At 40.2% G+C, this 14,727-nt stretch overlaps 2 protein-coding genes across 7 annotated transcripts in view; one reads left to right on the top strand and one right to left on the bottom strand.

Annotated features, from left to right (window-relative positions):
- The window catches only part of FMN2 (formin 2), a 148,799-nt gene extending 142,415 nt beyond the window's left edge, over positions 1-6,384 (top strand). For both annotated transcript variants that reach the window (XM_051615773.1, XM_051615772.1), the window contains 2 exons: positions 4,240-4,321; positions 5,650-6,384. In XM_051615773.1, the coding sequence (XP_051471733.1) occupies positions 4,240-4,321; positions 5,650-5,676 (109 nt within the window). In that variant the 3' untranslated portion in view covers positions 5,677-6,384. The remainder of the gene's footprint in view (positions 1-4,239; positions 4,322-5,649) is intronic.
- A 4,158-nt stretch (positions 6,385-10,542) lies between these two features.
- GREM2 (gremlin 2, DAN family BMP antagonist) overlaps positions 10,543-14,727 on the bottom strand; it is a 39,029-nt gene continuing 34,844 nt past the window's right edge. For all 5 annotated transcript variants that reach the window (XM_051615785.1, XM_051615784.1, XM_051615786.1 and 2 more), the window contains exon 2: positions 10,543-13,422. In XM_051615785.1, the coding sequence (XP_051471745.1) occupies positions 12,918-13,421 (504 nt within the window). In that variant the 5' untranslated portion in view covers position 13,422 and the 3' untranslated portion in view covers positions 10,543-12,917. The remainder of the gene's footprint in view (positions 13,423-14,727) is intronic.

Below are 14,727 nucleotides of genomic sequence, written 5' to 3'. Positions count from 1 at the left end.
TTTAGCACACTGTAAGTTCGCAAATAATTCCCATCACGCTTATCAAGTTAACTGTGCCACCAGTCTTCTTCAAAAGTGCATCTTGTCTGTTGTCACCTTTATCTTACCCACTCTCAGATCATGTCTTGAGCATCTGGCCTGTTTCTGCATATTTGGTTGCACTTGAGGGCAATGGCTCTATAAAAGGACCAAACAGCCTCTCTAACAGAAAGTACTATTAGAAACATAGAGCTAAATAGTTTAAGTAAAAACACATCTTCAGAACAATAAATCAATCTATACACATGCCTGCCTTTGCCTAAGGGTCATAAATTCTCAGAAACCAGGGAACACCCACCTTCCTCAGACTTTTTCCAGAGCCTCTCCCGGTGGCAGCCGATCTTCCACAGGGCCTGATGATTGAATCCCCACTTCTTTCCCAGGAATATATTTTTAACTGTTTCATGTTCTTTGAGTTCTCTACATTGGTAGAGCAGCAGTGTCACTCTGGCCTGGAGTCTGCAATTGCTTCCCCTTTTGCAACTGTTGGGAGGCTCACAGATTCATAGCTCTTGTGTTGTTTTCTCCAGATATCCTCTTTCCTCTTCCGAGTATTGAGTAAGATCCATGAATTTCTTCATGGAGCTCTAACAGTTCGCCACAGTTGAATAGTTAACCCAGTCTTTGTGCTATAACCACTAGTGTTCCTACAGTTTTTTGCACATTTTGGTCTTTGGTTTATTATCTTGCACCTCCATGCTGATCAGGACCTCACTGAAGTCAGTGGAAAGCAGTGCAGGAAAAACCTGAACAAGAGGAAGGTACACAAGAATTTGCCACATTGAGAAATGTTACTTGAACTGGGCATGAGTTGACAGAAACGAAGTGGTTTTGCCTAAATCTTGTTAGTTGTGTGGATGGGAAGATGAAAAATCATTCAGGGCCAGTGGAGAGAACCTAAGAAGCTGACAAAAAAATTGCCAGTGACAGTTAAAAGTTATTTTCCAACTGAATTAAGACTATTGCCCTCATACCACCTCTGCTGGTTTATGATTTAGCACTGTGGAAACCTAATAACGACCTTTGTCTATATTTGACCAGTCTGCCAACTTTCCTTGTATAGATACAGCTGTAGGTTTATACAGTTCTTCATTCTTCGAATTTTAACATGGTCATAAACTAAGCCTCCTAACAATGAGCCTTTCATGGGCTATCTCTACATTTATAAGGACACTTGTTGCTGAAGAAGTGTACCTATCAGGCATATTGGCTTCAGTGAGGCCCAGTCCAACCATCTGAACCTTCTTGCACAAAGCGTGGGATGGGGGCCAGAGACAGTGAGCTGTCCCAAACCCACACAGTGAGTCAGTGATATGGTTGGAACTGGAACTGAGCGGCTGCTAGCTCTCAGCTTTGTCTTAAGTGCATTAGGGAGTAATGCTTGTCATCTTCTGCATTCCCCTTGGTATGAATAAATAGACTCAAACTCCGAGGAATTTCACAAAAGCTCCCAAAAACATGAGGACCAAAACCATACTAGTGAGAACAGAACCTCTTACATAATCCTACAAGAATGGGTAGCACAAACTGAAGGTTGTCATTTATCAGTCTGGAGGTTGTTTATCATTTTTTCAAGTGCAGTCTAAAGGACACAGAAGTCCTGACTTCCTCCCTAGAAAACTGATGGTGGTGTTTTTGCTTTTTCAAGCAAAGCTAGCGTTCCTTCAAATAGCTATTTCTCTAATAGAAGCAGAACATATAGAGACATTACGCTTACGGTGACACTTAATGAGACCTGCTTTTTAGGGAATAACCCCTTTCTCTGTGTTATCAATGGATTCCGTTCTGTACAAGGATTTTTGTTTTGAATTAACGTGAAGCCCGCAGAGAGCTGTGCTGTTGTTTGACCTGGTATGTAAGGCAAGCAGCGGGCAATCTGTCCTCGAGGGGATATATTTAGATGGGACAAAAACTGGGACTAAAGATTCCCTGACATTTCCTGAGAATAACATCTGGATCTGTGTGAACTGGTTTGGTAAATATTTTTGTATGTTACATATGCTGTCATTTGCATGATGAGTAGTCTGAATACCTGCATATATTACATTGCTTGTATAAAACAGTCATTTTGATAACCTCAATAGTACTTGTACAGTCCCTGGGATTCAATACTAATTTACTCTAGAGTAGCATTTCATTTTCTTATTTAAATGATGTCTACCAGTGAAGGGAGTCAGCTATAGTTGTATTTGAAAAAGAGGAAATTACATTATAGATATGCTACTTTATATCTGACTTAGCAAGAGTGGCTTTTGATGGGTTGGAATGTGTCTGATTGTTTGGAAAAGGTCAATGTCACAGATACTTTTACTCCTTCAGATGTATGTAGACAAAGCAGAAGAAAAAGTGGCATTTTAGAAAAAAGAAAATATCTGAATCTTACTGCATTCTGTGTCATTCCCATAATATTTTATTTGAAGCTATCACCACACTGTGGCTGCTGCTTTTACTGAATCTATTTAAATATGTTTTAAAGGTGAATTACTTGGCTGCTTACATTTTTGTTCTATATTATGCTGTAGCAATCTGACTTGCAGTCAGGTAAAAAGTGTTGCAGCTTGAAAATAATAGGTTTCAAAGCCTTCCCCCACCCGTGCACATAAAGATCTTCCTACATTGATAAAATGTAAGGGCAGCTTGTTGGGAGTGCTAGAAAAGAACTGGCATTTAAATTAATTTTTGAAAGTATAAATTTGAAACTTATGAAAAGAACAAGGTGTGTCTGGTGAAGCTGGATAAAGAAGAGATGAATGTGAAGGCATTTTTAATGTGCTTAGCAGACTCAGCTGGAGTCTTATTTTCAAAATCTGGCCCTTACCACACACACAAAACCAATTTTAAAATAAAAGTAACACAAAGTCTGATTCTCACATTGTCCTGTGTTATCCTCAGTGAAATAGCAGACATGCAAGTAGTCTGGAGATGAACCGCAAGGAACCAGCCAAGGATCTATCATTTCTTCAATATCATTTTACTGTTGTTTCTTTTTTTCGCTGTTGGATAATGATGAAAAGGCAGACTACGCACCATCTAAACTCCATATTGTTGGCAAGAGCAAGACAATATAGGATTTACATTTTTGTTTTCTACTTTCTTATTTATAAATAATATTCTCATCTCATAAAAAAATTACAAATCTCACACTATTTAATGCCATCATACAGAAAGGATTTATGTAAGTCTTTGAAGCTCAGAGAATTCATAACTTGAATCTGCATTATCAGTGTTTCAATAACCATGTGTGTTTCTAAGGTTGATCTATAAAATGAGTAAAAATGGTAAAGAAAAGTTTTACAGTGTGCCATTGAACACAGCAGACTGATTCTGGCAAGCTCCCAGTTGGAGTATAGCCCTCTGCCTTTCATGGTTTGTCCTCTATCTGCATGACAAAAAGGACATTTATCCCGTGAAAAAAAAATGTGGTATTTGATACATTTCACAAGCCCTAATTTGGAACCATTTACTAAGTCAGTAAGTGCTAGAAGTGAACCCTCACTTCTGGAACCTGCTCCTCTCTTTACATCTAAGCAGCCCAAGTGCTTTCATCTCCAGTGGTCAAATAAGCCTTGCTGCTAACCCTCCGTTTTGGAAGGAGAGAGATGTGCATAGCGACGTGTACAGCCTTGTTTGTAAACATCATGTTCTTTAATAATGATTCTGCAATTTTCCATTTTTATTTAAAGTTAGAGAGCAAAGACTAGAAATTTCAGTTAAGCTATTTTTCCATTTAAATACAAACAAATTGGGTGAAAGGGAAGATAGTTTGGTGAGAGCTTTTGCTTGAAATCTAGTTGAAGTACTGAAGTTGGGAATCAATGAAGAATGATTTTTAGATTGTTATAAAAAGAAGCTTTCTTAGCAGCATTGGGTATGAATGCTCTGAAAGGTAATGTTTACATCATCCAGTGTATTCTAAATCCTGATGTATTTAAATATTCAAATATAGTAATTACTGATTGTTTTTGTAGCTAGAATTGATTATGCCATTTATTATGCCTGTCCTTGTAAAGTCCAGAGCCTGATGGTATGGCAACAGCAGCCACGGAGTGCAAGTGCTATTTTGTGGACTGTGCTAATGAAAATGTGGGCAGTAAAGTTATCTACTTGTGTCCTCATGCCTATATTTGCAGGTTAAATGCTGCATTATCTTTGGAAATGGTTTTGTCTAGAGGAATATTTATAAAGTCTGTCTCTTTTCAGAGTTAAAGAAGCAGAGGAAGTCTGCAGGCAGAAAAAGGGGAAATCGCTATACAATATAAGACCAAAACATGACTCTGGAATTGTAAGTAAAAATTGTAGCTGTACTTTTGTTCCCATCCCTCATTCTACTTTTTTCTCCTTGCATTTTATGTTTTTATTGATGTACTTTCTTGTTCTATTTTTTTAACGTTTAGCACTTCCAGAAAAGGTGTTAGATGAACAAGCTTCAATACTTGCCTTTCCACAAAACAGATGTAGCACAAGCAAGAGCAGTGTATTATTGCCCCTCTCTGCATCCTGGTCTTGGTGTGGGATGCACCCAGAAGATAGGCATTTCCAGTCTTCAGGCATATCAGGCTGTATTTCCTGTCTTTTCTACAGTTATAAAACATAAGGAGGAATTGTGATAGGTACACATTCTTCAGGTTGGATCCCTGTATCCAAAACTAGTGGTTTCTGTTCCACAGATCTGGATTTTTTTAGAATAGAAACCTTAGAAAAAGATAATACTGTGCTCTGAACATTCTGCTGAAAACAGATAAATAATGAGAGTAGAGGAGTAATTCCAGTCATTCAATGAAACTTTTCTGGTATGATTGCCTAAGCATTGCTAGATTCATGACTGTTTTTACAGAAAATATTAATCCAGCACCTTAACTTGAAATTATACCTGTAGCAAGGGGCCATCAATTATATTTGAAAATATTATGTCAGAGATTTTTTTCCTATGTCTGTGTCCCTGTCTATCTCCAGGAAGGATTTAATTATTTTGTGCTTTGAAGTCATGGGTATGTTACTGTAACATATTCTTGAAATGAAGCAGGTAGTAATTTATTCTAACTGACACAGGGAGAAATAATATTGCATTTATTGGTTCTTACTCTGAATATTTAGGGACAGTTGGCTGTGGTTAGTGCCACAAGAAATGTAAATGGAGTAACAGCTTCATTAGAAGTGATAAAATGCATTTTATTTTATAAACTTTATTTGAAACCAGATCAAGATAAAGTTTAAAAAAAACCAACAAAACAGATCTAACATTGTTGGATTTCTCCATCTCACCCATATCTTGCCTTATGTAAAGATACTGAGAGAATTTTTTTAAAAATAAATAACTATAGGCTTAATTATTCCTGTATCATTATAATAATTATTTGCACTGAAACTAGGACTTTCAGTTTACTGAAATGTTGATAGAGTGAAAATGAAAGTAAACAGAAATATTGCACAAGCATGGTATAGCTGCAGTCTGCTTCAGTTCTACCTTCAAATGAAATTTATTTGTGAAGCCAGTTCTACAGTAAGTATAACTGAACATTGGTCAATGCATTTCTGTGCTTCTCATATTTGCGTAAGGTGGTTTTATGAATACTCAATTTTCTGCTTTTTAAAATTTATTTTATTTTTCAGAAAGCAAAGATAAGCATGAAAATCTGAGAGAAGAAAAGCAGAAGCCATTGTTACCTGGTTACCAAAACTTGACATGCCTGTGGGTGAGAAGTGAGGGGGGAGGAAACTACATCATTCTGATTATTTGCTTTCTTGACCTTTTTGCATTTGCTTTTTGTTCTCTAGAGTTCTCCACCAATTGATGTGTTCTTGTACATTCATTCACAAATGTAATCACTTTAATGGAGTACCCAGCAATAGACTAGGTATGAACTTGAAACACCTTTCCTGTACTCTGTATCTCCTTTGCCACTCAAAAAATGTTATTTTGTAAAGTGTATATTACAAATAGGCCAATTCAGCATGCATAAAAAGCAGCATCTGCATCAGTTATGAACATGCTGAAATTGCATTCAGTTGAACTTCATAAGAATGCTACTTGATACAGTAAAACATTTCCATTCCTACTGGCAACATCTGTCTAACACAAATACTTCATGGCACTGTGCTTAGATTAGGGAAAGAAATGTTACTCCTAGTGAATTGTTTGTATCCGTTTCATGTTGGCATTTGTAGTTTGTATTTTGAATCGTTAAGTGCTGTTTATACAGTATAATCAATGCTTTCCCAACTTGTTCGGTTGCCCTCCATGACTAAATATTTGTGGAACAAGATGTTTACTGTAACTATCTTTAAAATCGATAAGGGAGCACACTTTTACTTCATCTTTTGCCAGATAGTGAATGCCAGGTGGTATGGGGGTCAGAAATCCAGCATTTAAAAAAAAAAAAAAAAAAAAAAAAAAAGGAACAAAAAAGTGAAAGGCAGGAAAATACAGAAAAGCACAGAAGTATGACAGAGAATATGAGAGAGATTTGGCTATTATAGTTTGTTAATATAAAAAGCAGCTAATACTTTTACATGAACTTTAGAAGGTATAGTGTAGTTTTAACTGCTGATCACTTAAGTCAGACAGGCTTTGGCCATGTGTACATGACTTCCCTTTTGGAATTAGCTTTACAGTTAATTTAAAACTCCTTTCTAGAGCCATTAAAAGATGCACATGGGGACTGACATTTATGGAAAACAGTAGCCACTTCTAGTGGCTAGGACACAGACTACCAACTAATTGACTTGGATTTCACACTTAACAGAATTGCAGACTTTTACTCCAGGCTTTCAGTGTCTTTGACTGGGAGGATTGAAATCCATGACTTAGGGCTTCCATTTTAGACCATGTGCTTAATTCCTATTTGCAATCCAGAATTTACTATATCAGTTTTGATCTGCTCAACTAACCCCTTCCTCCAGTCTGAATTAAAGAGCCCCAGACCAATCAGCCTTACTGGTAACATTTTTCTTTCAAAGCGCACTTTTCCTGAAAGCAGCCAGTGTGTGTGCAACTGAATTGGGCACACGTGCTCACAGCCTTGGAGCCTGAAAGACACTGGGCTAAAATAAATGAGCTCTAACTTGCTGGGTTGGGTTACTCCCTGTCTAATCTAGCACATCAAGAGACGTTCTAGCTGTCCAGAGGCTAATATACCCTACAGGATGTCATAAAAGGGAGTGCGAAATATGACCTCAGGAATCTGTTACTCTTCACATATACCAAGCACTAGAAAAGATGGGTTTTTTCACTATGTGAAAAGCAAGTCTCCTGTAGCTGACAAACCTATGTTAACATCTGTACTTGTAATAATTTTTGGCAGGGATATAAATTACCAAGAACAGAGTTCTAAAATTTTGTGTTGATGGGAATAACATTACTATTTGGGGAAGTTAAAAGAAGAGATTATTTGCTGTTACAACAAACTTATGGAAAAAAAACTTTAAAAAATAAAGCTATTTTAATGGCACTGATTCAAATCCATGTTTGTATTTATGGACGCAGTAGACTTTTCCTCATAACTTTGCTCCTAAGTGCAAGGATACCATAGCATGTTTTCATTTGTAGCCTTCCTGTTTCCTTCAGTACCTACAGTATGTATATTACTATACTAAATGAAATAATAGATCATCTAACAAAGACCACTATGTGCAATACTGTATTTAGTGTTTCTATTTCAATTTTTTTAGAATGTTAATTTATATGAAAATAAAAGGAATAATAATTATATGATTGCCTTCTCTCTTCACTGTCAGGACTGTGCTGTATTTTGCTAGCAACCATTTGCTTCCTAAGTACCAAGTCATATTCAGGCTCCTGTGATCAAGGAAAAACCTTTGTGAAGCGACTGATGGAAACGGGGCTTCTCTTTTCCTGCCTTTTGGAAGCATAGTGACAGTAACTTCCAGTTATATGGATATATTACCTTTTCCCCAGGTGGTGGTAGCTAGGAGCTTCTGAGTCCTTTACCCAGACAGACTAGGTATAACTCAACTTCTCTGGCTTGTGCATGCCTTTCAGTAGTACATTTGCCTCAGGTTTGTAACCTGTTCCTACTAGCACTGCCTATGTAACAGTCTCAAGAAATTGCTATAAAGGTAAAAACATGCATTAAAAATTCTCTGCATATTACAGTGTCTGTAAGTTTCACCACTGCTCTCTTGTCAAGTGGCACAGTCAGCATTTACAGAATTCTGGACTAATGTTTGTTTGGGTGTGCTTTAAAGAGGTTGAACACCCCATTGGTCCCTTCTCCCCACATTTACTGCAACATGAAGCATAGTACACTTTGAGTTGGCTGTAGTCCTACAAGAGTTCTCATGGACAAGATTCTGAGTCTTTGCTGATCACCAACACTGCATCACTGACCTTTATTTAGAAAAAATGCAGCAGCTATATAAGAACTTTCATACCTGAGCAGCAGATGTGACTTACTGAGATTAACCCTCTTTTTTTTTTTTTATGAGGAGCTAAGAAGATTCATGTTGCTTTACTTGAATATTAAAGCCTTTCAGAAGCATTGTCACATGTGATGATGCAGTGGTGGTTACATTTTTTTTTGGTAGCACCTTTCATCATCCCAAAGCACTTCCAAACCTTAGTTAAGTATTAACCAACAGTGGCAGCAGCAATACAATCAGGGACTTCTTCCATGTGCTGTTTTTTTTTTCTTGCCCGATTTTTCAATGATCTGGTTAAGAAGCTGGAAGCAGTTACTGATTTCATAGAGAGAAGATACAGCAGATCTTTGCATTGCAATTATTTTGTTGCATACTCGAGGCTAATAAGCAAAGCCAAGTTTCTGCCAAGTCCATTATATCGGTTACTGAAATTACACCAATTTTAAGATGCTATGGACTGAGTAAGTGAAAATTGATCGAGATAAGTTTTTCAGAAGATAGTGTCAACAAGTCAGCAAAGGGAGAAGTCATAAAACCATACCCCACAGCATTTGGGTCTGCCACCCATCAATCAAATGGGATTCATGTTACAGGTTTTCCAGGCCATTCTCTTGCTTATGACAGACCCGTCTGTACCTGTGTTGTACCTGACTTTCATCCAACCTACTTGGAAAGGCATCCAGTGATTAAGTCCATTGCCCCAAAAAAGATGTTGTCTTTCTGAAGATAAAGGGTCCCTGTTAAGTCAGCACTGTTTTCTCATGTATTTTCACCTGCAAGTCAAATTTTACACCTTAGAAACTGGGAGTCTTCATTTGTCACTCACTCCAAACTGGGGCCCTGCCAACACAGCAGTTCCAGGGCAGTAGAGCTTAACATTTACAGTCCCCTTCCCTCACCTGTCCCACAACACTGCTCTGCTGTAAGAAATCCTGGATCTATCTGGCCTTTGGTTTTGGTTTTTTTTCATCTACTGCGGGAGACTTGACTTGTTCTTGGATTGCTTCCACAAGGGGGAGATTTTTGAATTACAGCGTATGCCTCCAGTATGGTGATTCAGCAGCTGGCCATCAAGAGTCTGGGATAGCTGGAGCCTAAGCTATGGTAGAGGTTCAGGTAGGCATTGATCAATGAGACTACCAACAAAGAAGGACATGGGCTAAGAGATAGGTGGAAATAAGAGAAGGGCCTTGGAGAAGATGGCTGACCAAGCTCCTTTTGAGCTGAGGCACTGCTGAGTTCAAAGCAGAGGACTCTGACCAGGATGAGGCAGCTAAAGCCCAGCAAACCAGTAATTCTCAAAATGAACAGCCACTAAAAAACCAATTTCTAAAAAGTCCCCAAACCCATAAAATTGCTGAACTATGAGAAAATTTTTGCAAGAGATGGGGAGGGAAGACAGCAGAAGTCTCCTGCAGGTGTCATAACGTGCCATGAAGGACATAGCCCACCCTTGCTGTTTGTGGTCTGGGTACTCCTTCTTTCAAGACCCACAACAGGCACCTCTTCTGGTCACATGGAGTATTGTCCCTCAGTGGGAGAACTTACTTTCCTCACTAAAGTCTTCCATCAAGATTATTTTGCAACTATCTTTCCTCTAGGTTGGAAAGAAAAAAACAAGAAAACTCAAAACACCATCCCAGCTTTGGTGAGATGTACAGTGTACTCATTCAAGAGCTGATAGCATCGATTAAAGGCCACCTATATCTTAAGATATACTTCCCCCCAAAAAAAAGTAATTTGATGCCTGTTACATAATGCTCTAGCTATATTTACGCAAAACCACTTAGGTCAGGATAATAATTACTTCTATTACCACAAATTATGTCAGCAGTTCAGCCAGTGGTGGAGCTTTGGTTGTCTTCTTGTCACTTAACCAACGAAACAGATTTTCTGCATGATGAATCAACTCCAGAATCTAGGATTAGTGTAATTTATTTTTCCCTCTTGCCTTGCAGGTACTTTTGTGGGGGTGCAGGGACAAGGGGAGAAGGTGCTCAGCGTTCCCATGCTTTCAGAGTGACCCATCATTTACCTGTATTTGGTAGAGTCAAAAAGGAGCTGAATTTTCTGATCAGAGGGCAGTTGAACACAAGGTGTTGAAGCAAAGCCTGTACACCTGGATGCCATATAACCCTAGAGTAACTTTATTATTTAATCTATAATTTAATAGTAGACCTATAAAATAATTACATTATACTTAAAGCATTTCTTCATTTTTGTTTTCATTTATAAAACAAGAATTAAATACAGTTTTAACCATTACAAGCTCAACTCAGTTTTTACATAAACACAGCTCCTAGAAGGAGCTTTAAGCTGCAGCATATTCATATTGCAAAGTGGTGAAAAAACCAGGCAGGGCATAGCTTAAAGATAAAGTTTCTTGCACATATTTCCTAACTGAAGTTGCTAGGATGCTTTTCTCTCTCTAGTCCAAAATGCCTGACTTCCAGTCATTTCTTTCAAATGGAGACTGAGATGCCTGGAGTCTAGGCTATTGCTACTGCCACTTCCCCCCAACCCTACCCATGCCAACAGTCCCAAGCCCAGGATGAACAGTGCCCATGCAGTGGCTGGCATACTGCTGGCAGTGCAGCAGTGACCACAACTAAAGCAATGCCTGTGTGAGGAGTTTCCCTGTACACTTCTGACAGGCTGAAAGATCACAGCAGAAAAGCCCTGGCCCTTCACATAAGAGGGCTAACAGACCTGACCAACCCCATCCTGCCTGTGCCAATCCCCGTAAACCGCTTGGTGAGCTCTCGTGGGGCTCAGTCCTGAAAGCCTCTTAGAGCGGCCTGTCTCACATAATAAGAGACCTGTGGCACTGAACCCCTGGCTGGTGAGAGTGCTGAACACATTAACCCCTTGAAATGGCTGAAGGTGAACAGGCTGGTGGGAAAGGGCTCCCACAGCAAGCTGGCTTCACTAGATGCAGATGCTGAGCTGTGAGACATGCATCAGGGAGTTGGCGTATCATTTTTAATTTGTAAGCTTCAGACAACTGAGCACACATGGGCTTTGGTTTGGGGGAACGGGCTGGTTTGTTTTAAGACATAGGATTTTAATGCAGCTGGGACTAATACAAATCAGAACTGGAACATATGGGATATACAGGACATGCTAAACTCCATCAAGTGAGTAACAACATAATATGATTTAAAATGAACTGCAAGTGTTCACCAACACTGATTATGTAGGACTCAAAAACTGAGTGGACCACCAGTACTGTAGCAATTACAGCTTACTCTCTCCATGCTCCTACAGCTGTGACCCATTCCAGCAGCACTGACTGATGGTTTTGTCCTTTAACACTAACACATTAACATGGTTTCCAATCATGGCAGAGACACCACTCCAAAAACCTGATGACAGCGATGCAGCTTTTGTATTAAGTCCAGCAATAACCAAATTTTGTCCTTTCTGTGACAGTGCTTTTATACCTCAAGTGAAATATCGTTCCCTTAAGTGTTCTCAGCTCCTTTCCCACTACTCTCCCACCTTCTCCGGTCTGAGCAGGCATAAATACAAGGTCATAAATGGATGTTGTCCTTTTTGGAGTAAGAAACACACACATTCCTAACACAAAAAAAACCTACTGAAAGCCTAGTTAAACTATGTCTGTTTTAAGCCAGGCAGCTGACTGAGCAACCAGGTCTCTTACTCAACACATTTTAATCTCTGGCATAGTCTGCCACAAGAAAAATATACATGGCTAGATCTATAATACTTTAAACAGCTGTTTACTATAGCTAGGTTACAAAATAAACACTGCTGCAGAGACCACGTGTTCAATGTACTCTAACCACAACAGCATCAGAACCCACCCTTAGTCTGCTCTGTGGTCATGGTGGCTGACCCAGTGCCTCACCCTCTCCCCATTGCTTCTTATCTGTCATTCAGACAACAAGCCCAGAACCATCTGTCATTGCACAATTAAAGTTGCCTTAAGAAGACAAGCCTCATCAGAGAGTCTCACTTGGTTTTCGCACGTTACTCCTCGTTGCTCTTCCTCATCTGTGCCCCCCAAGTCCTTGGCAGCATCCTAGCACTTCCAAGTGTGAGTGGCAAGCTCCGGTCCAAAGCACAGGAAAGGCATTCTCATCTTGTGGAGGGGACTGGAGTGTAGGGCAGAGGGCTTTACTCCACACAGTGGAAACATTTAATGCTGGATTCAGCCAAATGGTCACTTAGATGATTGATCAATCCCAACTTCTGTGAGTCTGCTCCACTCCAGAAGATTCAACTGCCATATGATACTGCAACTAGACTGACATTTTTATGGTGAAGTGCCAAAACAGCCCATTAGAAAGCTTTATTCCAGTAGGCAAGCGACAAGGAGGCTTTCCTTGCTGGAGACATGCCTCGAGAAAACAAAACACACACCAAAAAAAAAAAGAAAAAAAGAAACAAACCAACAAAACAGACAGTCTGCTCAGTGGGAGAGGCAGCAGACAATCTGATGGGGGCAACACCAAGCAGTAGCTACACACCTGCTCTCACAGTTTGCCCGAGTTAAGATTCACAGACATGCACCGACACTGCTTGACCTTCTGAATTTTCTTGAGTCGGAAAGGTGGGTCCAGCTCAGGGCACTCCAGCTGCACGGTTGAGGAGGTGACCTTGTGTGGCTTGCAGAAGGCACAGGACTGGAAGGACTCCTCCTCCTTTTTCACATGCCGGGGTATGTAGAAGGAGTTGCACTGCCCATAGCAAAAGCGGTTGATGATGGTGCGGCTGATGCAGCCCTCCTCACTGACAGTCTGCCGCAGGGGCTGCGTCTTGCACCAGTCGCTCTTGAGGTACTTCCTTTCAGTGACCACAAGGGCCTCCTGGCTGGAGGCCAGCACCTCCTTATTCAGCTGCTGCCTCCGTTCTGAGTGGTTGCTGCTGCTGTCTTTGTAAGGGGAGGGGATGGCGCCGGCAGGTCGGTTTTTCCTGGTGTCTGTTACTCGAACCAGCGCTGCCATCAGAAAAACGGACAAGGCAAATTTCCAAATCATCCTGCAACGGCAACACAAGTAGCTGTTAGGAGAGACACATTTTCAAACCACAGAATCGTAATGGAGTTGAATTTTATGCATGCTTTTAGAGGAAGAAGAGATTGTACCGCCTTTGTAATCCCACCACTTTTCCTAGGAGATTAGCTCTACTCTAGGGTGATCATTTATCATGAAAAGGCCAGGCCCTGTGGAAAGTCACATCACTTCCCCCTCCCCATCCCACCAAGCTCCACTTGCTTTTCCCCTGTAGGGACACTGCTGCTTTGATCACTGAAGCAGGGATTTTACAGAAGCTTCAGCCAGAAAGGCTTCCTCCTTCTCTGTGCAGTCCTGGGCCAAACAGCTGGGCAAACTCCTGACTAGCAAAGGTTCAGGAGAGTTCTGCCAATGCTGTGTGACAGCTGATTTGAGGATGGCAGGGAAGAGGGGAAGGGAATCCCAGGCTACACAAGGTGAACTCCTATCTGCCTCTCCAGACCCCAAGTCCCTGCCCACCCTCATTCCACACAGACGTAGCAAGAGGTGTCCAAAAGTGTACTTCTTATTATTTTTAAATTGCTCCTGAAGTTTCTTGGGGCTTTTATGGCATTGCAGGCTTTCATTTGTTGTTGTTGTGGGAGGCTGAAAACTTGATGGATTTATTCTTGCAGCAAGAGGAAATGCTTAAACACAACTTTGAGGACTTCATTACTGCAATGCCTCTTAGGCAAATGGTTTAAGAAGGTTTATAAACAGGAGAGAATGCAATATTTATTTTAGATGTTAAGGAATAGGGTAGAGCATAAGCCAGTTGCTAAGTTAAAATAGTCAGCCAGTTGGCAAAATATTTTTCCTATGGTTGTCTATTAGGATTTCTTGTTATTTGGAGCATCTTTTACCAGCTCTTGGACTTTCATCAACCACTTGTCCAATTCATTTTAATACCGTGTCTCGATGCGCTTCCAAAATATCAGAGCAGATGAGCTAAATTTCCTCATAAAGTCAGTGCTCACCAGTGAACTGCCACAACTCATTTGACAGTTCATTTCATGTTGTTCTCCCTGGGAAGGGAGAAGAGAGGCTCCCTAGGGTGCCAGAAGTTAGTGCAGCCCAGAAGCTTCCTGTTCAGAGGCAAGGACACTTCAAGTCCTTCTAAAAGTGTTCTGCTCACCTTTGCTTTGAATTGACTGTATCTTTATAAAAGTTTACAGATGAAAGACTCATCCCTGTCTTGCCAGTAAAGCTTCAAATCCTTCCAAGTAGTGATTTTTATTTCCTTTAGAGTGATGCCAAGACAAAAAAATACCATCACACCAGCAAATACAGA

This window comes from Apus apus, chromosome 3 (genome assembly GCF_020740795.1).
Source record: "Apus apus isolate bApuApu2 chromosome 3, bApuApu2.pri.cur, whole genome shotgun sequence".
In the NCBI taxonomy this organism is placed as follows: Eukaryota; Metazoa; Chordata; class Aves; order Apodiformes; family Apodidae; genus Apus; species Apus apus.
Note: the sequence above shows the minus strand (reverse complement) of the source record. Positions and strands in the feature narration are given on the sequence as shown.